This window comes from Euprymna scolopes, chromosome 5 (assembly GCF_053919585.1).
Source record: "Euprymna scolopes isolate OS-2025 chromosome 5, ASM5391958v1, whole genome shotgun sequence".
In the NCBI taxonomy this organism is placed as follows: domain Eukaryota; kingdom Metazoa; phylum Mollusca; class Cephalopoda; order Sepiida; family Sepiolidae; genus Euprymna; species Euprymna scolopes.
The window spans coordinates 76,025,142-76,052,080 of record NC_136486.1 but is presented as its reverse complement, the minus strand read 5'-3'; the positions used below and the strand labels follow the sequence as shown (position 1 = coordinate 76,052,080).

General features: G+C 33.0%; 1 protein-coding gene across 8 annotated transcripts in view; it reads left to right on the top strand.

The window, feature by feature from the left end:
- The window catches only part of LOC145276861 (centrosomal protein of 97 kDa-like), a 417,991-nt gene that overhangs the window by 86,755 nt on the left and 304,297 nt on the right, over window positions 1-26,939 (top strand). For all 8 annotated transcript variants that reach the window (XM_080128261.1, XM_080128260.1, XM_080128256.1 and 5 more), the window contains exons 2-4: window positions 4,377-4,537; window positions 14,761-14,863; window positions 25,892-25,947. In XM_080128261.1, coding sequence (XP_079984387.1) covers window positions 4,377-4,537; window positions 14,761-14,863; window positions 25,892-25,947 — 320 coding nt within the window. The remainder of the gene's footprint in view (window positions 1-4,376; window positions 4,538-14,760; window positions 14,864-25,891; window positions 25,948-26,939) is intronic.

The following is a 26,939-nucleotide window of genomic DNA, read 5'->3' as shown; positions in this document are numbered from 1 at the left end:
ATAACAAATATATTGCAAAACCAAATTCAATTTTTTCATTGTTTATACGATCCCGAGCAACGCTGGGTAGCCCCGCTAGTCTATATATATAAAAGGCAAAATGTGTGTTAGTGTGTGCATGTGTTGTGCATTTGGACAACTTTTACACGCTATTTTTGCGATATTTCTTGGTCTCTGCATATTTCTTTAGCTTTTCCGTATAAAAAAGTGAAACTGAATCCGTAACAAAGGTGTTTACCCGGCACTCATTCCAGGAGGTCCAGAAAAGCAATGAACCCCTTATATCAGACAATTGCTATTCATTTGGACACTCCCCTTTTAGTGGAGTGAGCTGTTTTTCCACAACATCTTGTGGGAAACAAACAAAATTAGCTTGTAGGCAAAGTTTCCCCTATCGTGTGATGTTTGACCTCATTAAATTTACGCACCTGTCACTTAACTTTTTAATCGTTAAATTAAAATGCTTTTCAGTTCCTGTTCCGTCGTGGTCGAGCAGTAAGATGTCAGTTTTTTTAATAGTTTTTTTTCCACTTTCGCTTCGGATTCGTCCCTACCTGCCTCTGGATGACTTCAAAGTTTTAGGAGAGGGTATTTTCCTTTAGATTCAATGGACGGTGATTGTCTATTTCCGTCAAGGAGCAGTCATTGAGTATCCCGACCAGCGGCTTGTGGTCGGTAGCCACAGTCAAGTCACGGCATCCGAAGATATAATACCATGATTGGTGCAAGGCGTACGCAACAGCGAGGGCTTCTTCAATGGGTGCATACCTGGATTCTGCCGCGTGGGTGAAGCGGCTACCCACCAAGCAGAGCTTCCAGCCCTCCTTGCAGCACACAGGCGTCCTGGTGGTGCATTCGCAGTACTTTTGCATCATAAAGTGCCCAATGCCAGTGACCGACCAGTCGGTTAACAGACAGGTTGGGCGGGATGGCTGGAACAACCTCACTCCCTTCTTTATTTCCTCTATGATCTTGAGCTTAGACTCAGCGAATATCTCATTCAATTCCTCTGTCCACTGAAATTTGGTGGATGGTTTCAGGAGATGCCCAAACAGCTGCATGTGCTTGACCCATGGAGAATGCATATGCTCTTTGATTGACCAATCCAAACCAAGCCCTTGCGCCAGTGATGTCCTTCGGGGTAGGGAAATTTCAAATAGATTCCAAGAACTTGTCAGATGGGGTGACATTAGTGGGCATGATCTGGAGGCCCGCAAAGATAACAGTCTCTTCAGCAAACTGGAACTTCTTGGGGTTGAGGGTAATCCCATTTCTGGCACAGAGGTTCAGCCACTCGCACAACTGGAAGAATGATGCCTCAGCTGAGTCAGCCCACATGCACGTGTCATCCACGTACTTAACCTTGTTTTTGAAGTTGGCGATAATAGCATCAAATCGCTGGTTGTAGGCATCACCACTAGCGAGGGAGCCCTGTGGTGACCTTGTAACGATAACGACCCCATGGGGTTATGAAGGTCATAATGTGGCGATCTTCCTCTCGGATGGGAACAGAATGGTAACCATTCCAAGCGTCCGTGACGGTCTTCCGCGTGTGCTGGGGGACTCTCCACATGGTGAGTCTGCCTCATGGACGATCGATTCTGTGGCTGCAGATCCACTGTTCTTCTAGGGGAGCCGTCAGCTTTTGCGGTCACCACCATGCGGGAACACCAGGTGGTCGGTGTGTTGGGGCTGACCTTCTCTAGGATGCCGATAGTGATGTCTCTCTCAAGGTCGTTATAGACCTTATCCTGCCAGTGTAGGGGGACCAATGCAGGCTTGTGAATGGCAATCGGCTTTGCGTTGGGGTTGATATGGAGCTCCAGCGGTTCGCACGTCATCATGGGAAGTGGCTGGTGCTCGCATGTATTAAACGTTATTGATGAATAGAAGTCAAGCAGCTATTGCTTCAGAATTACTTCAGAATGGGCACATGTTCATCAGTGGGCGCAATACCTGTTGGAAGCTTTGTTGGTGTAGGTGGTGGTAAATCAGTGCATTTTGGGCACAAACTATTTTCATCTCCCACTGTAGTCAGGGAGTCTTGCAGCCAACTTACTCGCACAGTTGGGAAACTGGCAGGTATGGCCCCTAATGCCACCAGTGATTCACAACAAAGGAAAGCTTTGCCGATTTTTCTAGACACATATAACAACTGCTTTGTTGTTTTTGGTGTGTCAGACACATCAGCTGTGGATACCTCCATGAAGATACCTCCTTCAACCCCTAGGTTCTCCTCGATAGCTCCTCGCATGGACAATTTGACGGCGAATATGTCAGTTTTGGCAATGCCCATCACAAGTGCTGATCTGATGGGTATGATGGAACTCTGACAACCAGAATCCGCCACCATAGGTATTTCGATTGATGGAGGGTTGGAGGATTTGAGTGAGCAGCCAAGCTTCTTGTGGTCATCTGGTAACGGGGTGAGCTTCCCCGTCATCATTAGGTGGGGCTTGGAAGGTCTAGCAACCCATTTGCCTTCATAAACATGATGTTTGATTGGCTTGCAGCTGCTAGTTAAGGGTTGATGAGTCTGGACTGTACAAAGTTGGTCAAATAGAGTGCTAGCACTTGGGCTTAACCTTACAGTGGGGGTTTTGAGAGCACCACCTGGAAGATCTGTCTCGGTGACCCCATAACCCGCAGTTCAAGCACTTACTGCAGTTGGTCGCAAAATGGCCTTTTACAGAGCACTTGCTGCATGTTACAGACCAAGCACTGCAGGACTTGGCTCTGGAATTCCGGTCGTTCAACTTACCGTGCTGTAGTTCTCCGCAGGCCCAGCACTTACTCTGCTTGTTGCTGCAAGATGGTTGTGACTGGTGGGGTTTGTCGATACCATGGCTCATGGCGGTGGTAGTTTCCCCAACAGCTGATCTGGTGGATTTACCCTGTTCCTTCTGGGCTATATAGGCAACAGTTTCCTCGAGGGTTCGGTCTGTTTTGGGATCACCCAACAGATCAGAAAGAATCTCTGGATCAGCAATACCACGAATAAGACTTTACTGTGTGCTGGCATAAGGCGGACTGACCCTTGAGAGCAGCAAGGAAGGTCCTGATAGGTGTGTCATCCTACTGAGTTTGATGCGGTGGACCAGAGTGCTCTCTTCCCTGACTGCCAGGCATCTTATAGCAGCAAGGAGGTCCGATCATGATGACACATCTTGCTGCAAGTCTCTCATGAGGTCATTCATGAGGTCCTTATTGCAGCAGTGAAAGCGAGCCGTGGCACACATAGCATCAGTGATAGCCATGCCAGTCTTATACATAGACCATTGTCGCTTGAAGGACGACCATTGATCGGGAGTGCTCCCGGCACCAACAGATGGGAACTTAAGCTTAAGCCTGGGAGCTGCTGGTTGTTGGGGGTTGGCTATTGGGGCTGGATGGGCAGTTTGGGCATGAAGATTCATGGAGGTAATGAGTACATTCCTGAGGGATTCAGGGAGTTTCTGGGATTTCCAGCCACATCCAGTAACTGGGCAGGTGACCTCAATTTTGTCGCCCATTATTTATCCAGGTGGAATGAGTTGCTTTCGAAAGCGGCGAGATCCTGACGATGTGTAGTCATAGAACAGCTTAGATGAGTAGCACACCTTTCCTTAGTCGATGAGGTATGGGTGAAGAAACTGACGAGGATTGATTACACACGGCACTGACGATCTTGATGAAGTCTGAGTGTGGCCTCCAAGTTCCATACAAGTTTAGTTCCACTAAAGAATGCTGTTCACTCTACACTCTGAAATGATAGAGAAGAGGGTTGGTTAGCTTATGTCCTAGGTGATGAGAGGAGACATTTACATTAGCTAATTTTGAAATATTTTTTGTTATTCAGATAATTTTGAAATATTATTTGTTGTTTATGTGATTTGCAAATAGGATTTGTTGTTTAGGTAATTTTGAACTATTTTTTTTAGGTGACCATACCAGTTTATGTGACCATACCAGTTTAGGTGGCCATACCAGTTTAGGTGACCATACCAGTTCTACACCTTTTGCAGTTACACTAGCATCAGCTCCTCTCTGTTCTACAAATGGTATCAAAACTTTTGAACAACTTTTCGCCATTCAAGTATACTTTTCTTCACATCTGAATTCTCATCTATTGTCTTCCTGCACACAAACTGGTTATCATTTCATAGTCTACCTGTAATTTGATTGTACATTTTACAAATACCAATTAAAATAAAATAGATTTTAAAAGAAATTTTTGTTTTGGTAATATTAAACTATTACCAGGATTTAGTGAAATTTGTATAGATGACTTTCAAATATAATCTGCATAAAATATATTCATTTTAAAACTAGAATTTTGTAAAATAAACTATTGTCTAAACATTTTTTAAACATTATTGTTTCTTTTATTTTTCCAGAACAATCAATTCAAGAAGAACAAATACTTGACTTGCGTAATAATGATCTTTACTACTTATCTCTTACATCTGATTGCAATCACAATCCTGTGCTTCTTTTGGACAATAATAACATTGCAAATTTTGAAAACATTATTGGACAAAGAGATGTCATTTTCCAGGTAAGAAGTGAGAAAATATATTTGTTTTAACTCTAAAAAAGAAGCAAAAATGTCAGATTCCTTTTTTTCTTATTTTCTCTATTAGCATAAATTTTGGCACTTAAAATTCTCATAACTTTTGAACTACTGATGGTATTTTCATAATTCCAACGATTTTAGGCATCTTTTACATAGCTCTTTTCATGCAAGTTGATAATTATCTAAAAAGAAAAGGTCAACTTGTAATGCTACTTAAAGGTGTTGATGGTTTCTTTCTAGAAAACATTTATGAAAAAGTCAGATATCAATAACAAAATTCTAATAATGCAGAGAATACAAAATCAAATACTGTATATAACATTCTGCAAAATATGCAGCTAGGAAATATGAATGCAACTGAATCAAAAGAAACTCAATAACGGGTAAATGTACTTGGCGATACATTAACAGTAATTATCAGGTTTCCATTTCAACAAGAAACAATAGTTTTGAGGGTTTTTTTTATCACGGTGCCAACATTTGAAATTTTGCACATAATCAAAGTGATTTGTGTAATCCAAATCTGTGATAGATTGAAGGATTGCTAAAAAATGGTTAAAATCAACGCAAGCAAAATATATCTGCAGTTCCATTGAGCCACTCAAGATCTTTTTAGGGTTAAAATTCTATACATGGGGAATGTTTCTTATCAACTATTGAGGCTCTCTTTTCTTTGGTGAATGAATGCATTTTGCCAGATACTACAGTTGTTTTGAACTACTGGAAGGCTTACACTAGGTCATCAAAATAGGAATAACAAAACCATCTGATGTATTTTGTTGACAAAATGCATCAAACTAATCATATCAAAAGAGTGTAACCATTAAAATATAGTTTAGCTAATACCTACTAATTGAATTATTAATCAAAATATTTGAAATTAGTGATATCAGTGTATGGACATTGCTCAGGAAAATTGAAGAACCCAGAAAACTCATGCGCCTGCTTTTGGAATCCCTATAAAAATATTTAATATTTTACTTAGCTATAAATTTTAATTTAAATGTTATAAGTAACATGTAAACATTAGTGTTATTTCATAATTATAGAAGAGTATCCTCACAGTAACATTGTAGTGAGAATTTAGGGGAGGGGGTAATTGTGTCTATATACAAGCATTTGATATGAATGAAAAAAATGCATGCTCTTCAGCAACATATCACTAATCATAAATCCAGTAGAAATAAAAAAAAAAACAAGACTGAAACAGTGCATATACAATACTTAGTTTCTGGCCCAATGTGTCTCTATGTTAATCAGCAAAGATTTATTTCTACCGGTCAGGTGTGTGTCTGTCAACTAGCCAGGTTTTATTTCTTCTGACCAGGTGTTACATCTGGTACCTCAGACTGGATATTCAACTTTCTTTACTACCCCAATTTCCCAAATTTTCACTTGGGAACATTTTCAACTTATCTCTCTCTTTTCTACTCTTCAACTCCCTACAATTACTGCATAATACACAAAGAATGAAATAAAAGAGCATTAGACAATTACATGCATTATGAAAAACATAAAATTGACAAAATTATTAGGTCCATCTTATGTCCTCAACACAATGAATTATGAACATCTTATCTGTATACATCTTAGCTTTATTGCTCATTTTTTTTTGTATATCCATATGATAAAACAAATTAAAAACAAAAATAACAAAAATAGAAATAATTCTTAATGTTCAGTTCAGAAAGCTTGTTCTTTTGTAGATTGTATCATGCAAGTTGATCTCTCAATGCATGACCATCCAATCAATGGCAGTAACTATACCTCAATCTTGAAACTGACATTGGAGCAAAGACATTCCACCAATACCATACATCTTTCTGCTCAAGTCTAATTTTTACATATAATTTAACTCTTAATTTGAAATATACTACGTTTGAACACAGGAAGTTACTAGTATGTGCAGTATATATGATTCACTGTCTAACTAAAAGAAAAGAAAATGCAAAACAAAACAAACATACACCATTATACTGTAGAGTTTGATTTAAAAAAAAAGAATTTAAGATGCAGCTTAATAGGACAACTAGTTGTATCACCTGCAACTTCCCAATCCTTAAGTATAACACTTACACTAGATCCTTGAGTCATAATTTCTTATCCAAATTTTCTACTTCTGTATTTATGAAAATTTTACCTGCCTTCATACAACTTATCAAAGTGCATTTTTGTGATTTGTTTAGAACTTGTTAACATTGACATACTAATTTGTTCTTCATAATCTTGTCACTAGTTGAACATACCATAATGCCAATTATCCCCATACCAATATCTATAATCAGTGTCACTGAAACTCTCTCAGACATCTCCCTAAATCTATCAAAATTTATTTGTTCTAAAGTATCTATCAATTTATAGATAGGAATTTCCTTCATGTTGAATAACTCCACCAGAATAGAGTCTGCCAAATAATTTGGAAATTCATAATTAGAAACCACACTAACAGACTGAAAATGTATATGAATGTGAGTTGTATCTGCTGGATGTCCTTAAATGCCCCATTACCACTATTCATTATCCCTGGCCTATCTTTAATGTGATTGGGAGTTGCGTTTTCATCTGAATCATGACCCAACATTTCTTTGTGGTCTCTACACTGTTATGCCAAAAAGCAACACCTCACAAAACTCTCCTGAATTGGTAAACAGGACTGGAGATCTCACATAGTTTGCTAAAATTTGCAGAGTACTGCACAGTGGTTAGGTTGATTTTTCATTTATTTTTAAAAATCAATTTACCTTTGTGAAACATGTGTATTGGTATAATAAGTACTTCTACTAAAAATTAGATCTCTTGCACTTTTATTTGAAGAAATGGCATAAAAGATCATCTACATAATCTTTGGGTTTTTTTTTTCATATTTAGTATATAAATAGGTTAGGAAAATTATCAATTTCAATATTTAAACCAAAAAAGTTGTCATTTTGTTTCATTAAAATAAATAAAGAATAAAGTAAAACAAATAAAAGATAATTAGAATTAAAAATTGAAAATATACCTCCTATCACAATCTACAGGTCCAACATTCTGCTTTAATCTCATTAACTAAGCTGAAACACTGATAATATTTTAAAAGATTGAAAGAACATGTAATTATTTTTTATAAATCAAGCAAGAAAAGAAAACAATGTATAGTCTTGGAATAAAATTAGATGATCATTTAATTTACAAATGACAATTTTAATTCAAACATGTCTCTACTAATTGTCAGGCTTGAAAATGTAAATTCTGTATAACAATACATTATGAAAATAACTGTGTGGAATGATTAACATACTGTATTAAATTGCTGTTTATAAGAAGCTAATGAAGGCCTAAGTTTATGACACAACACCTTTGCAAGTCTTGCTTTAAACCCATATATTAATTGGAATGTTTCTATTGTTAATTTGATTGCTTTTTCAATAAATTGAGAATGTGAGTGCAAATCATGCAACTTCAACTTAGTCATCAGTGACTGCAAAAGTTAACTTTTATATTCTTATCTCTAGTATAAAAATGTTTTGCTCTGAAATTTAGTTTTTCTTCATTTACAAAACTATGTTTATGTTTTAAATAGTACTTACTACTTGGTGACCGTTCTATTCTCTTAATGTATTTTCATTTTATTATGTATGTTCGGATATATCCTTCATTTTATTACTTCACTAAAACAATAACGTTTATAAACAATTGATATTAAATGTTAGCGTGGTTCTTGGCTTAAAGATGCTATCGTCATCCAAAATGGTCTCTACCAAGACCAAGGACCATGCCACAAGTTCACTTATTTCCTCAGTCATAAAACCAACATCCAGAGGACAGCTGGTGTAAATGCAACTTGAGATAAATGATTATATTCATTAGCAGATAATTTACTTAGAGGACCAATGATGGTTTCATCAATATGTCTAAAAAGAGCTATAAATTGAAGTTCATTTTGGTATAGAAAGCAACTAATGGAATGTAATTTTGTCTGTAGTTTTTTTCTCAACAAGTCTTATAAGTCTAGCCTCACAATCTGTATTTGTATTGGTGTTTTCTACCATAATAACTTTAATTGTATGTTTTACTGTTGTATTCTTTTACAACACCAGTATCTTTCCTTGCAAGAACATGAATAGTTGCATCAGTATTAGCAGTAAGATATTCATTTTCGTGTTTCACCTCTTTTGTGAAGGTCAAGCGGTGTTCTGGTCCCTTTGTATTTTTTATATTTTCTCTCAATTTGGCTCCCATATACAACTCCAATCAAACAAGGTTCTCCAGTGTTTCATCATGTCTTTGATGAGCATTCTCTTTCATTCTTACCCTTGTTCTATCTATTTTATATTTATCAATGACTAGCGTGGGTGCCTGGCATTGCCTGGGTGTTTGGAGCTGTGTGTTGAGCAAAAAAACAAAAAAAGTGCTTGAACCCGTGACACAAAGATGGAAAAGAAAGTGAAAGATAACCTGACATCTTACCACTACGCCATGGTGCAACAAGAAGTGAAAAGTGTTCAAATTTAGCAATGTCAATCAAAAGTTGACTTGCAGAAAAGTATAGTTAAGTGAATAAATTCACACAGATACAGAAATGAACATCTGGCTTTCTGCTGTTTTATTTGTTTCCCCACAATATTGGGGAAAACTAGCTCCCCCCCCCAAAAGAGGGAATTCTGGCAGTGTCCAAATGAATAGCAATTATCTGACATGAAGGGTTTCCCTCACATTGATCAAAGCTGATTACCTTCAAGACATCCTAACCAGGAAGGTCAGGCGGATGCATGTGCTCCAATTTAGTTTCTCTTTATTTATATGAGAAAGACAAAAAAACACCGGAAACCAGTGATTTTTTAAAAACTCAATCAAAATAAAGATAGAGACGATGTCCGTTTTTCAATCTGAGATATTATAATCTCGGAAGTACACAGAAACTTCTCCGAAATAGCAACCAACATGAGAACCCCGACTAAAAAAGTCTTTCGTGGACATACAAAAACACGTGCCCATTTTGCCTTTTATATTATAGACTAGCGGGGGTGCTCGGCGTTGCCTGGGTGCTTGTCGGTATGTGTGTGTCGAAAAAAAAAAAGTTTTGGTAGGCAGGTAGGCTCAAACCCAAAGCCAAAGTCAAAAACCAAAGCCAAAGTCGAAAAAGAAAGTGTGACACATTACCGCTATGCTAAGAGGGCAGAGAAAGTGAGAATCATTGAAATTAAATACTTAAAAAACATCTGCTTTTCTAGGTCAAATATTCTGCCATAGAGAATAAAATCATGCAGAGCAAGTTAAGCTTTATGCTTTCTGCGTATTTGTTTGGGAAAACCAGCTCCCCACAAAAAGGGGAGTGTCCAAATGAATAGCAAGTGTCTAATATGACGGGTTTTCTGGTTGTACTGAGAACACACTTCGCTTTCGATTTTTAGTTTCGCTTTTATACAGCAAAACCAAACAAACAGGTGAGGGTAAGAAATAGCACGAAAATAATGTATAAAAGTCGTTCAAATAAAAAATAGAAACAACCTCCTTTTGTAAATTATAGGTATTATAATCTAGGGAGTATATAAAAAGTGCTAAGATGTGGTAACTCCCCCCCCCCCCTGAACATACAAAAGAATTGCATACTTACTAGTGTTGGGACGATTCCTAATTTTTATACGATTCCGATTCCGATTCCAGGAAAATATTGATTAACGATTCCGATACCAAGTACGATTCCGATTCCAATTCCTAGGGAATTTATTGTTTTGAAATATACCAGGTAGTTTTATACTTATGGTCGGTAGTTCCCAAATATATTCCCTAACTTTGGAAGAGATATTTTATGTCTACACCGTCGTGTTTTGGATTAAATAAAATTATTATATAGCAAACTAAACGGAAAAATTAGCAAAATTTATTCTAGAGAAAATTTATTTTACTTAATTGGAATACAGAAAAAAAAACTCAAAGAAAATAGAATTTATCCTTCAGAGAAAAAACAAATAAAATAGAATTTATATAACAGAACAAAAACAAGAAAATTAGAGAATAAATACACACGATTCATTATTTTGGTCCTCATAATTAACAGATTTAATCAATTAAATAAAAAAAATATAGCGGAAGAGAAAGAAAATATATACTAATTAAATATAAAAAAGATAAATATTTAATTTAATAATTTATAAATGAACGTGCGTAATGAAAAAAAAAACAATATACCATGTGACATGGCGCCGTAGATACAAAATAACCGGGTTTGTATTACTGTACACATAGATTCGAAAAAGTTGTCAAAAAACAAATATATAACAAACAAATATTATCAAAGGCAAGATAAGTTACTTTTCTACCAAACTGGATACATTTTTTTTGTTTTTATTCAATGTAACATGTTTATTCAGCTCAAAAACATGCAGTGTTTACCGATGTAATGGAAAATTCAAAATGGCGCCCGACACTCTCTTTAACATGGTAAGTTCGGGAAAAGGTGTTACAAATAATAAACTAGACAAAATACTATTAAAAAAAACACCGAATATATATCAAAATATGTCACGGTAACATATATTGAGCGAGTTTCCAGCAGTATTTTGTATAGTTTATTATTTATAACATCTTTTCCCAAACTTACCGTGTTAAAGAGAGTGTCAGGCGCCATTTTGAATTTTCCAATACATCGGTGAACACTGTATGCTTTTCGAGCTGAATAAACATGTTACATTGAATAAAAACCCGAAAAATATATCCAGTTAGGTAGAAAAATAACTTATCTTGCCTTTGATAACATTTATTTGTTATATATTTGTTTTTTGACAACTTTTTCGAATCTATGTGTACAGTAATACAAAGCCAACTATAAGTCCTTAGTAAAATTCTATTTATAAATACTTTTTAAAATGAAATTATTTAATTAATCGTAAATATTATTTAGACATAAAAATTAACTGATTACAAAACCTTTTAAAAATATATATATTAATTTCTTTTTCGTTCGGCAAAGAACTGCGCAAAACACTTTTAATTTTCAATTTAAAATTCTAGAAAAAAGATTATATTATTCTGCTTTTAATATAATCAAATTCAGGGTTTTATCTTTCTGGAGAAAAAAAAATAATGGATTTTATTTCAATGAAATTAAAAAAAAAAAAACTTGACTGAATTGAATTAATTACCCTTAAATTAACGAAGGGGTTATTTAATAACTTTAGGTTTGGTATGGGGTCGATTTTTTTGAAACTTCAAAAGAAACCAACTACTGTCAAAACTTTGCGAAATAATACGTGATCAATTTCATTTTAGAGATATTTCTTTCAAAAGCCTTCTTTTAAAAAAAGAAAAAAAAAGTATATTGTTCTATTAAACCTTTTACTGTTTAAATAATTTGACTTTGCTCGTTTTATTTTAAGAAAATATAAGTTGAAAAAGCATTTTTATTCAGTATTAGATTTGTCAGTAAAAAAAAACAATCGCCAAAAAGATAAGCGTTTTTTTTTTATTTTTACTCGCAATATAGAGCCCGGCATACTTCTTTTCAAGTTAACTCTTTTGTAGTTTTGATTACAATAGATCTGAATGAATGAACCTTGTAAGGGAGGGGCACTAAGCATTGCCCTGTTAATAATGAATTTCTTTGGTTTCTTTTTATTTCTCTGTTGCGGTTAGAAATATCAGGAATTTTTTTTCTTTTTTTCAGCATCAGACTAAAAGAATCGTAATGAAGGAATCGGAAAATTAAGGTATTTTTTAACGATGCGATTCCGATTCCGATACCTCCCAAAATACACGATTCTTACGATTAACGATTCCGATTAATCGTCCCACCACTAATACTTACACACACACACACACACGCACAGTTTTGCTTATATATAATAGATATCTTTTATATCAACATTACATTTGAGAAAGCCCATAATAATTAAGTTATTTTGATAAAAAATAGATTTGATTAAAATATACAGAATAAATCCATGTGAAAAGTCTTGTGAATGAAAGCAATAACTTTTTAAATGAAAAAAAAGTGAAATCATATCATCATTGTGTTTCACTCCATCTCAAGATCCATTATCCAGTAATGTCCGAGGAATCTCTCAGGTTCACATTGAAGCATATCTCACTCAGGGGACAGTCTGTGAGGATGTGTGCGATAGTCTACACATAAACTCCACAGAGACACCAAGCATCTTGTACATAGTCCCAGTTGTGTAGGTTGTCCTGTGTTTTAACAACCTTTTCTCAGGTCTGGTTGAGTGTTACCCACTTTTTCTGGGCGAGTTCAGAACCTGCCAGGCAGAAGGATTTTATTCGTCTGAGGCCTGTGATGATGGCAAAGCTCTTGCTAGATGATAGTGGCTGCAGCACCTCTTGATGTCCGAATAGGGGATTTAAGTAATTAAGTCTCTATATACTTGCCTTCCAACATACTTAGACAAAAGGTGGGCTTTTCATGTGGGAAAAAAGCAGGAACACTGGATTGGGAAAAAATAAAAATTGCCTTAGTCTAGGAAGATCTCCTTTTCAGAAAAAGATATTTCATGCATACACTTTGTTAAAAAAAAAAAACGGAAAAAGGTAGAAGGTTTTACGATTTTCTATGATTTATATTTAAACTAGCTAACCTGTGTTCCACTGTTGTCTCGGAAAGAAATTACGAATCCAACCTTGAACAATCTGGCATGAACACAAATCCCACAATGTTATAAGCAGATCCGCAGAATTTTCTGTCATTTAGGATCAATGTTACCTATTATTAATAATAGTAATTTCATAAATACAATAGTTATTAAGCAGCCAAAACCATTGACAATTTGGATATTATTCCAAAATGAATAAAATATGTTATCAATTATAATTTCTAATTCTTTGGGTTTTTTTTCAATATCTGTAGTAAATATCTGTGTATCTGTCCATTTGTAGAAAGACAGGCTAGAGAGTGTTCTTAAAATATGAAAGCTTATATACATGTAGAATTTTCCTAAGATTATGGGATAGTTGATGATGCTCTACATGCTCTTTTAAGGAAATTACAGTCCCTTTTCCAACATTTTGCACACAAAAAAAGAAATATAATTCTGAGTGTTATTAAAAAAGGTGATTTAACAAATATTACAATTGCTCAGTTGAGAGAAATTCAGACTAATAACCTTGAATGTGCTACTTTAATCCTGTCTTGATTGCTTTTTTATGAAAATAAAGAATATTCATTTTTGTTTATTTGTTTTAAATATAATAAAATGTAAATGAAAACATCTTAGATTTTGATATATTTTGTACCTAAATGCTCTCTCTCTCTCTCTCTCTCTCTCTCTCTCTCTCTTCCTTAACATGAACACAAACTAAGAATTGTACCTGCAATATAAGTGTTTTACATTAAAAATTTTCTTATAAAATATGAGAGAAATAGTTCTGTACATAAAGGCCTTTCTTCCAGATATTGCACATTGAAATTCATTTCTAAGCAATATTTAAAGATTATTAATTTATATTAATAGATTGAAGTGTTTAAAATATCAAGCTGACAACATCAAAGTTGTTAAAATAAATTCCATTTATTTACTGTTGCATATGATGCTATCCCATATTGAAACCTATGAAATGACAGATAACACTGCTAGTATATATTATAAATAATTTTAGCCAATGTCTGGTCAAATTAGTTAATCTTTTAAAAATATAACGACTGTTACTAGTACTATTTATTATGGAAATCACTCCAGATAACGTATGAAGACATTTGGAGTAAGAAGGTGACAAGAACAAAAGATGATATCACAAAAATAGGAAATGCCTATTGACCTTAGTCTTGAAAAGAACCAAGGTTGTAGGTAAGAGGAAAAATGTAAGAAAGTGTTCAGAGCAATAGAGAGAACTGACTTTATAAGAAGCAGGAAGAGCAATGGAAAGATTTGATGAAAAAAAAAGTTTCAGGGTTGATTTTTCCTCAAAAGCAGAGTCTATGACTGAAAACACAGTCTTAACAGGATTAAATAAAACAAGTCATTTTGTATCCTAATCCACAACTGAATGCAAGTCAACTTCTAAATTAACTGCATATTTCAACTGATCCAAGGGAGATGGACAAGAAGCAAGACCAGAATAAAGTGTGGTATCATCAGTATAGATGTTCATTTTCTGAATAATATTCTCTGGAAAATTGTTTTATTAATTTTTATTCATGCATATTTTGATAAAAGCATTCTTTTGTTTGATTTATTTTAACATACTTTAATGTAAAATATTATTTTTTATTATAGATTTCTGTTGCTAAAAATTGCCTTATAAGTTTAAAAGGTGTGAGTAATTTCCAGAATCTATGTGTTCTGAACCTTTCAAACAATTTCATTCATAAAATAGAAGGTGAGTATAATGGGGTTTTTTGTTTGTTTTCTTTTCATAGTTTTACAACTTTATTAATTAAAAAACAATCATTAAAAACCTTTCAATGTTAAATTTAAACCACTTGAAAAAGTTTATACTGATTATTCTCATGGATTTCTTTAGTGCAAGAAATTGGCACAAAATTAAATGGTGGATTAAAATTTTTGTCTTTCTATTTTGAGCAAAAGAAATTGTCTATGTTATGCATTCAAATGTATTTGCTATCGCAATGAAGTGTTAATTCTATTCTTGTCTGTTAACCTGGCAGAATTAAAGGGTACAGTTTGAAATTTCTATGACAAAAGGAAAATCTGGAAAGCAGCAGCTGAAATATTGTGAATAAAATAACTATAAAAAGGGGGATAGCAGTGTAATGTAAATACATGTAAATAATATAAATATCTATGTATAAGCCAGTGAGAATTTTTACAGTTGTGAATTTTGTTCTTGTCTTTTGCTTTTGAGATTAATTCAGTAGAATTTGTTTTTCATTGAAACATTTGAATATTGATAGTTAAAAAGCATTGATTTGGAATATGAGAAAAAAATTTGCAATGATTTTACTGTTTTTTCTGAGTAAAACCATGACTTTCCATCAACCATTACTGTTACTATCTACCCAATAAAGCTGAAGGTATATTGATTCTCTTTTAGAAGAGGAAGGTAACTTAGCAATAATCATCTTCCTCTTTGTTCTTTTTGTATCATTTTCCTTCTGATAATTGCTACTCTGTTGTTGGTGTTATATCTAATAGTGTTATCTCAAAGAGAATCAACATGGTTTTATTAACTTTAATTAGCTTATAAAAATTTGAATGAAGATATTAATTATAATATTCTCATTCAAATATCATATTATGCAAGAAACACTATCATATTTCCATAAAAAACGTCCATGCCATCATGTAAAAAAAACATTTTATATTTATTTCTAAATAGTTTTGAATATTTTGTATCAACAAGTTTTATAACACTTACAACGGTCCTTAAACTATATCCGATGGTGAGATCCAGCTTGCGGGCTTTGGGGAGTGTGGAACCACCCCTTAATTGCTATTGCTCCCAGGTCCACTCTGTCCCGGAGTGGTAGTACCTGTTAGGCCCCAACTATGGGTTAAATAGAAATTGGCTTGGAAAAAAAAAAACAAATATATTCTATTAAATATTTCCTTCAAAATAACTGGATTCGGCATTAAATAACTTGAAAAGGGTTGATATGCCGTAAAACAAAAACAATCAACCAACACTTACAACATTCATTATTTAATCAGTTTTTAATTAAATTCAATATAGATGAAAAATGAATTGTTTACATTATTACAATTATTTATCGTTTGTTTTTAATTTGTTTGTTTGCTTATTGCTTATTTGTTCTCGAAATTCATAATTCAGTTTTTGCAGTATTTGATTATATTCTACTTAAAAGCATACATAATTTTACATTTTAACCAACAATATTTTCTATACAACAAATAATAGATTGATATTATTGTAACTTTAAAAAATTCTAAATGGTATTACTGGACATGTTTTTATTTTAATAACTTCTGTAAATAAAATTGTTCACAATCAAAATAATAAACAAATTTTAGTCTTTAAAATTCATAAAACAATGTGATGTTTAAATAACTTATATAGATATTTAACACAACAATAAAACACAACAGCTCATTTTGAATTCACTTTTTTATTTATGTTGAATAAAGTTCAATTTTATTATGAATTCAGTCATGTTCCTTTCTTTTCTTTTTTTAAGTGAAATTTTTCAAGTTTTCTAGTGCAGTTTTTTTTTTCTAAAAAAGCTTTCATTCATCATCGAAAGTCTGAGACTTCAAGAGATCTTGCTTGCTTGCACCTACTAGCATGACATCACTTTTGATCACACAGGCTTTATGTTTTTACGAAAGTTACACTAGGGTATTTTCTAATGTTGACAATCTAAGGCTTCCAGTTCTGATTCAATTCCTGTGATAAGTTGCAAACATTGTGCACCTGAACTTTATTCTTTCTGAAATTATTCAACCTCTGTTTATTTCAACATTTCTTGTCCTTATCGTTAAAAAAGCCTCTGATTGGTCTGACTCAACTACGTATTATCCTGTTAGTCTCTTCTTTGTTAGTAGTAAAGTTTTGGAAAGATTGGTCAACAGCAAGCATGTTCGTTTTCTAGAAACTTTGGGCCTTTTTAGTGATGTTCAGTATGAATTTTGTGATTTTTGTCCAATTGCTGATCTTTTAACTGCTGTAATTGAGCAGATCTGTTGATTTATTGATAATTCTGGAGAGGATAGAGCCATTGCACTTGACATTTCAAAGGCATTCAACAGAGTATAGCAGTATTCTACACAAACTTCAGGGTTATGGTATTAGTGATAAAGTTCTTGATATTACGTTTTTTTTTTTTCTTTCTGATTGAAGGTTGAAATTAACTAGATGGTGTCTTCTCATCTTATTTCCCTATCAATGCTGGTGTTCTTCAGAGTGAATACTCTTCTTTATATCAGTGAATCTTTCACAGAAATACCATCAAGCCCTGGGGCCTTCCTAATATTTGCTTCCTTGATTGCAACTCTAATTTTGTTCTCAGATGGGAACTCAAACATTTCATGGATAAGCTTCTATTGTGGCAAAAAGCTATTGATGACATCTTCATCAACATCTGAGGGGTTGTCAAAGAGATCAGAGTAATGTTCAGTCTAACAAAAAAGAATCTTGTTGGGATTCTTAATAAAAGTAGTTCCATCATTCAAGAGTAGGGAAGATACTGACAAGGCTTGAAAACCAAAGGCTTTTTTAAGTAGATGATACATGCATTTAAAGTCTTTACAATTGAAAGATATCTGAATTTGATTGACGAGTTTAGCCCACCACTGATTTGGTGGAGTCGTCTTTGGAGAAGACCTTTGTTTGCTTTAAGTGACTGTTGGATAGATTCCCAATTTTTATGAGAGGTAGGAAACATTTTATGATGCAACTCACTTTTAGCACTTAAGAGTTGAGTTATTTCAGAATCATTATCATCAAACTAATCCTGATGTTTAGATTTGCGAAAGCCAAGAACATCTACACTTATATCATAGAGTATATTTTTAAAATGCACCCACAATCCATCAAAATCAGTAGAATTAACTATGGATCTTACATGAGGGTGATAAGCTTATTTGTGAAATTCTTCATCTTATTACTAATGTCAGGACTGGATTGATGTAATTCTTGTACAAATGGAAGGGATCTAAGACCAACTGTAAGAATTATCATGGGATACGTTTGTTGGAAGCAGTAGGCAAAGTATTTTCCAAAATTCTACTCAATGGATTGTTACAGAATATTTGTCTGTCTGTCATTCCACAACGTCAAAGTGGTTTTCATCCAGGCAGAGGAACCATGTACTGAATACAGAGTTCTGCTTTATCAGATTTTTGCTGATCTGACCAAGGCATTTGATACAGTGAACAGAAATGTGCTATGAACAATTCTAGGAAGGTTGTGATGCCCACCTCAATTTCTACAGTTAATCAGGGAGCTCCACACTAATATGAAGGCTCGCCTAAACTTCAATGGATGTCTGTCTGAATCCATCTCAGTTGACAATGGTGTAAAGCAGGGTTATATTCCAGCACCTACACTTTTTTCTATTTATTTTGCATTATTTATGCTTTCCTATATCTGTAAAGATTGTTTTCTGGGTGTTTATTTGCATTTCAGAAGAACTACAAGTAAAGTCTTTGATCTTCGTTGTTTCCATGCTTCTACAAGAGTCTTCCAGCACCTGGTTTGTGAATTGCTATATGCAGATAATGCTGATTTTGTGACCCATAACGAGGAAGATATGCTACTATTCAAGCCTCCATGAAGAGTTTTTTCCCACGTAAAGCCAAAATTATTTTCAGCCAGTCCTTACAAGTTCAGATCTCAGCATGTGGTCATATGTGTAGCCAATAAGTTAAGCATTCAAAATCATAAAGGGTTTATCTAGTTTTAGCCTATAATTTTGGAGCTACAGCAGCATTTGTGGGAAAAATTAGCCAAAAATCCCTAAAAATCGTGACAAAAAATTTCAAGGCACTCAAAAGAAAGGCCATATTTCAAATATTACTTAGCCATTACAAAAAATGAGGGATCCAGGCAAGGAAGTACCACATGTAGATAGACTTCTGCAGAAAACAATGCCCAAAATGCTTTTACGGATTTTTTTTTTAGCTAAATTGTGGATTTATGTCTCTGACAATTTTTTTTTCATTTTTACAAAAATTTGAGAATTTTTAACTTTAGAGGCCCACAAGGTCGCCAATGCAATAATGAAATATGGAAACTCATTCATTCCAATACAGTATATAATTAACTGATCTGAAAACCCATATTCAACTAAATCTGATGCATACAGGTAAAACCATGTAATCCCTACAGCTACCTACCTTGAAAATGCTGATGTGAAACCTGATATAATTATATGGAATAAGTCAGAGACAGTTGCAATCTTGGTTGAAGTGAGTGTCCCTAATGATGGAGGTCTGAACAGAGTTTAAAGGGAGAAACAGACTAAATATCAAGGTTTTATGTATGATATGAAAAGAAACTGGAATCTTAGAGAGATATCAATCATATCAGTTATTATAGGTGCCACAGGGCTTATGAAGAAGAACCTGAAGTCCTAACTAACTAATATTCCTGGTGAACCGTGCAAAACAGATCCAGACAATTGCACTTAAGGGAACAGCAAGGATACTAAAAAGAGCTCTCGGTTGGTTTCAATAAAAAGCAGGACAATGTTGGTAGCTGGTTTGGCTGCCCCATACCCAGCTTTACAATCTTCAAAGGAAGAAAATTTAAAAAATAAAAAAAAGTAAAGATACACCTCATTTTGTAGAGAAACTTGGCTTCTGAAGCCGAAAATATTTTTTTCTGATAAACTAAGTTACAGGTTCTGAAAAAGTCCAAATAAAAAATCTGTTTCATGGAAAAGTTTTTTAATGATGTTGTTGAAAATATGCATGAGACAATTTTTTGATTTTTATCCAAATTTAGACCACACATTATTTTATCACCCAGGTCAAATTTTAAAATTTCCCGAAAGAGTGCATTTTTCATGGGTTATATGCCAGAAAAATGAAAAAAAAACATAAATTATGTGTAAAATGATGTTTCTGATGTTGAGCAATCATTAACTCTTCTATTCTTTCATTCATGAGTTCGTATCTTAGTTTTGGGGGATATCGATAAATTCCTCTGATATTTTCCCTTATAGGGTTGAAGGGAAATCCCCAAAGTACAAAATAGAGAAATGGACACTCTGGTAAATTCCCTTAGTGCTACTAAGTCATATTCTTCATCATATCTGTTATATTTAGTGTTTATAGGTTCAGGAGAGAGCTAACATATGCAAATTAATCTTGAATATAACCACTTATTACTTGAATTTTAACCTTGTCATTTTAGATTAGCAAAATGCCATTCAAAAAGGAAAACCAAGCTAAAAAAGGTAGACCAAGTGCAGAGTGTATCTACAGCAGCTTATCAAAGGAAGAGAAAGCTGAATACAATCTAACCAAGATACATGAGAGGCATTCTAAAGCTCCTCAATCACCATCTCTAATCCCAGAACAACCTTCCCTCTACACTTAACTCATCGCTTCTCTGGGCAGAGATAAACTGATAGTGAAATAGGTTGGTGAGGACAATTATAACCAGAAACCTGTGCATCAAATCCAAGAGCTTGGTGAAAATTCAAATGATGCTGCTCTGGCTTCCAAATCCAAGTATATCATGCAGCAGTATAGCATTGCCTTAGGGATGAGATTGTTGTACAGTGCGTAATTAAAGTGATTTTTCTTTATAAAGTGACTTCTTTTGTTTGCAAGGATTTGTGTTATTTCTGATTTAACTAACCTGAACAGTTAATCACTTTGCAAGTTTCTGATTTCTTGAATTATTCGTTTTAATTATTTCTGGTGTTAGAAAATATTCCAATGATTTGTTTATCTTACTAGAAGACCTTATATTCCAAAATCTTTCATAAACATTGAAAATTGGTCAATAATTTTTCTTGTCTTTTTGAAATGAAGAAGCAAAAGTTCAATTTTGGGCTTCTAGTGAGATATAAGTTAAAAGGGCAAAGCTATTATCGTGTTCAGGAAACCAGTCTCCAATTCAGGGATATTACATCACACTTTGAAAAAGCTATCATATCTCCAAAACTAGGCAATATTTTGTATTTTAGATAGTTTTATTTGAATTCCCCATTAAATTTTGACCCCAAAATATGGTATAACAAGCTATATAAGCTAGTCATAAGCGTTCACATGGAAATCAGTCTTTCTAGGATGGGGAAAACACTGCAGAGCACAGTTGTTCTATTCGTTCTATGGTCTGCAAATTAAGCTATGGTCTGAAGCATTATATGAATGTCCACAGTGAAGTAGTATCAGTTGACATCTCTCCATCTCAGCATAAGTGTGATTTCTGCAACAAACTGTGTAAGAGCAGAGATTGTCTGAAGAGTCACCTTCATTCCCACAGAAGATAGAAACTGCATTTGGATCACATCTACATATATATATATATATATAGGTATATGTGTGTAAATGTATAAAAAAAATAATTAAATAAAAATAAATTATAAAATGAATAAAATAAAATAACAAAAAAATTGTTTTCATCTTGAATGTTATGTTTCAATGAAATCTCCAATCTTCTTCAAATGTATCTTGTTGAACTTGGGAATCTTCACAGAATTTCAAACAGAACTCTTTATTTAATCCATGAAGAAAGCATACTCATATATTAGCCATAACTAGGCAGAAGTCCTAAGTAATTCACAATTGTATTGTTGGGTTACATGCTATTATTATATTTGGATTATTTATTAGGGTCATTCAAACTTTATATTTCAACTTCTCCCACCATTCCTTTTTAGTTTAATTATTTTCAACTTATAATTATCAGCTTCAAACGTATATATTGATTAATCTAATTTGCTGAGCCTAAATCTATTAAATTTCTACTTATTTATTTTTAAATACACTACTCAATTACTATATATTACTTATTCGAATTTATTAAATAGATTCATACCATTCAATGCCAATCCTGCTATTATTATATTTGGGTTATTTATTTAGATCATTCTAACTTAATATTTCAACCCCCCCCCCCCATTCTTTTTATTTATTTTAGTTTATTTTTTTTAATTAAATATAAGTTTAAAATTTATTATCTTCAATGCATAATTATCAAGTTTAAATCATGTTGTTAAATACACTACTCGATTACTATGCATTACTTATTCTAATTTACTAAATAGATATATACTGTTATATTAAAGATTTTATAGCCATCATTTGGCTTATTTATTTGGCTTATTCTTACGTTACTTCCCCTACCAACCTTTTTTGTTGTTTTATTTTATCTTATTTTATTTATTTATTTAATTATTTTTATCTATTTATTTATTTTCCTCTTAAAACGTAAGTTTTTCATTTACTCTGTTGAACCTAATTAGGTTTTAGTCGAGACAAGATATACCAAGACGTATACAAATAATTTTTAATGACCTCTATGATTCTAGAGTGCAATATATATATATATATATATATATATATATATATATAATAGTAAATGTAGTAATAAATAGTGATATTTAAATCTAAGAAGATGAACAAAAATAGGTTTAAGGCTCTTAAAATTCGTACTAGAATTGTCTGCAAAGATAAGGTACTTGGTGAAATTCTGTTGATTGAAGATTCAATCCTCAGTGCAGGCGACCCAAAAATACAACTGTGAATTACTTAGAAGTTTTACTCAGTTAAGAACATGCAATCCTCATGGATTAAATAAAGGTTTCCAATGCAGATTCTTGAGTTTGACAGAAAGATTCATGAGTTTGACAAAATACACCTGAAGAAGGTCGGAGGTTATATCAACTGAAATATAGTGCAAATCACACTCAAGATAAGAACAGTAGTCTGAAGAATCCAAATAATCTTCATTTCAAGAATTCAGAACCATTATTCCGAAGACTAACATTCAATCTCTATTCTGGGGTTTCTTCTTGCCCATCTCCTTGGGATCAGTTAAAATATGCAGTTGATCTAGATGTTGACTTTGAGTTAAATATGGATTGGAGTACAAAAAACTTGTTTCATTCAATCCTGTTTTGACTCTTTCAATCATTGGCATGCCCCTTTTCTTCCTGAGATTTTCATAGATGACTCTGAAACATTTTTGTCTTTCTTTCTCATCAAATCTTTCTTGGGGTTCATACATTAAATTCATTGCTATTTCTGTTTTAAAGTCATAAAGTCAATTCTCTCTATTGTTTCAAACACTTTGTCACACATGAGGCAATTTTCTATTTCTACAAATCTACTATCCGACTTTGTATGAAATATTGTTGTAATATCATAGCTGATGAATTTCCATCCTAGCAGGGTTCTTGTAAGATTCTGGAACGTATCTGTAATTTGGTTGACTCAACCCTTTCTTCTTCTATGAACCCTTTCTCTCACAGATGTGATGTTGCTAACCTCAGTCTTTTCTATAAATACTATTATGACATGTGTTCTTCAGAATTGTCTGATCTGTTCCTTGATTCCAATCTTCCAACTCTTTAAACCTACCCAATTTATATATTTGAAAAGGAAAAGTTGTCTTAACAACAAAAGTCTCAGACAAAAACATTCAATCATTAAAAACAGATTATATAACATTATTCAGTTTTCTAAATTTTCAAATTAAACTTACGAAATAATGTTTTCAAAGATTTAACTAAGTTTCTCTATTCAAAATTTGTGTCAACCTAGCATTACAAGCATATGCTGTATTTTCGTGGACATCGGCAATATTACATACCTAATGTGCTTCAACAAGTCATTTCTTTTTTATTTGTTGGTCAATTTTTAAAAAAATTACATTGCTTGAAAGAGAATAGAATAAGCATTCCAATGATGTTAATTTATTTTTCTTTTATGCTCCAAGTTAAAAATGAAAAACAACAGCAAAAAGGGAAACTGTTTTTTCAATGTTTGCATATCAAACATTACATTTGGATACAAATGCGCGGGGTCGAATTTGATTCGTTATGGCTGAAATTTTACAGGCTATATAAACAAAGAAGTCCATGTCTACTGGACTTTGATTTATATTTTTATGACCACTGGAAGCAAAGTTACGATTGAGTAAAGTTGACAAAGAATATTTCAAAATTGGTAAGATAAATCGGCATATATCATCCATTTTCATATAGATAATAGTTTCAGAATTATTTTCATGTATAATATGTAAATATTTGATAATTATTAATTGTGCAGAAATTTCTTTAAAATGTTATCTTTTATAGAAATTACAAAATATAGAATTTAACAAGAAAACGGCTTGCTATGTGCTAGTGCACTGACCAACGTTTAGCTGCCTACAGTCAGTGTATTAACGAGTTTTGTTTGTATTCGCTTAAAAATAGAAAACTGTTTTTTTCTGCTTTCAAAACAAAAACAGAAAAATCAGTTTTTTATTTTTATTCTGAGTTTGTCAATTTAAAAAACATATTTTCAAGTTTTTCAAATTTGATTTCTCAGCAATACTGAGCCAAAATTATTTTGTCGGTTTTAAGGCAATTTTAGTACAATGTACTAAAAGCATTTAAAAACAACAAAATGTACTAAGTATATGCGTTTTTGTTATCATGGTATTTATAACTTCTTACATGTATACTTAAGATAGAATTACTAAAAGTAGTCAAAAAATAAAAAAATATATCGATAACAAATAAAAGGTACTCGTGCACTTATGCTAGCATGCTGTAATAATAACATTATTTAGAAACCCATTCTTAATTTGGGGAGGGAAGGGTGTTTTGTTAACTATTCTGTACTTTCACCTAACAATTAAATAAAAAAAGGTATCGTGAAACTTGAATTTAACTTGAAAATACTATTTGAAAAAATAGCATGGTAACATAAGTGCATAAGCACTCAAATAAATATTACCAAAGGCAAGATAAGTTACTCTTCTACCGAGTTTGATGTTTTTAGTGTGTTTATTTAATGTAAAATGTTTCTTTATTTTGACAATTAGTGTTGAGCATTACACAAGCACAAGAAAAATAGCCACGTAATATCTCCTGTCTTTGAAATCTCAACAATGACTTAAAAATATACAAAATACTGTTAGAAATATCCTCGTGACATTTATTGGTTGGGTTTCTAATAGTATTTTGTATAATTTTTTTTATTTTTAACTCATTGTCAAGACCATTTTTTCGAATCTGTAAAAAAAAAAAACGTTTTTTTTTAACTGAGGATATCTAAATAATAATAATAATAATAATAATTAGCTGGTTCGATAAAGAATTTCATTATGATGCATTTTGTAAATTTTTATCTTGTTTTCACCTTAACATTTTTCTTTAAAATAATTACCTTATAAGGTTTTCCGGTATGCTGAAAACGAATATCGCATTTAAATTTTCCACAAATAAGTAGCTTTCTGGATATTAAGCAATGTCATTTCTTATGTTATTGTTGGTGGCCATCTTGGTACGCGCGTTTGCGCATAGTTTCTCGGGTTGCCTTTGCGCACTCCAAGAGTCTATCAGACACATGTCTATTACACATTATGATGAAGTATAGAAGTTAAACTTGGCAAAGGTTAAGGTTATGTGTTGCATGGAGAGAAATAATATGAGAATTATATGATGGATGTGTAATGTGAATCTTAAAACCATGCTAGGATCTGATGATCCCAGAGGAAGATGAACTTTGAATAGTGTAGAAAGTTGTGTGCAGATGAGAGTTTGGGGTTGTTAGATGTGGAATGATTGAAGTAGCAGAAGAAAGCCAAAGAAAATATGAGAAATAATAAGGATGAACTTGAGAGAAAGAAGAATAAAATCCTGCTTAAAGAATTTAGAGATAAATTTCTAAACATGTAAACTGAACACTAAAACAAATGTGATGATGATGATGTTTATTCTTTTTTTTTTACGTTTATTTTTTGTTTTTGTTTATCTATTAGATCTTTTTGAACTGAAGAATTTAACATGGTTGAATTTATCTGGAAATCAAATTACGGTAATTACAATATTTTTTTATTCAGTTTGAACTAAAACATATCTTTTTATATGTGTCTACATATATATATATATCGCATTGTTGGTCCTCCGACAAAAGGAGGGCGGACCTGTAAATTTACTCTTGTCCATTCATCCATTCGTCTTTCTGCACTTTTCTCAATAACTATGCCTTGGAATTTTTTGAAATTTTGCACAAACATTAAACATGATATGAGTAAAAAAAGTAACAGAATACATTTTCCGGGAAAACTCCGGTTGTTACCCTAGGGGTTAAAATGGCTAAAATTGACACTTTCGTGCTTATTAAAAAAAATTGATGACTTGGATTTTTATAAAACTTTCTGAAAAGTTGTAAGTAACTGATTTCTATATAATTTTGTTTGTCTATACTTCGCAATAACTCTTGGCTGTGCCCCAGGGGTTCTTTTAGGGCTAATAAAAACACTCTGTTTTTGGGACTATTTTACCATGTTTGTCCAAAATTTTCTGTGTATGTCTATTTATTAGCAGTTTTGCATGGTGCTGAACTCAAATTTAAATGTGTTAAGGCTTTGGGGACTTTTGGTTAATATGTTAAGGCCTTGGGGACTTTTGGGACTAAATTAGGGGGGGGGGATGGATTTAGTCATTTCTTTTTTGCATGGTCCAGAACTCAAATTTACATATGTTAAAGCCTAAAACTGCACTGTTTGTTCATTTTCACCAAGAATTGACATCCCCTGGGAACTTTTGTGGCTAAATGGGGTGGGGGTGAGGGCAAATGCTGAATTTAGTCATTTTTTTATGCCTCGTTCATTGTGCACTCATGGGGGACCGTCCATGCTTCACTTGTTTTAATTTCACTTTATTTAGTTCTATATTTTTTTTAATTATTAAAAGCAATTAAACTTTTAACATTTGATGTAAATAAACAAATTTGATGTATAAATTGATATCACAAAAAAATATCCATGCTTTAGATAAAATTTTATTATAAGATGTCAAAAATTA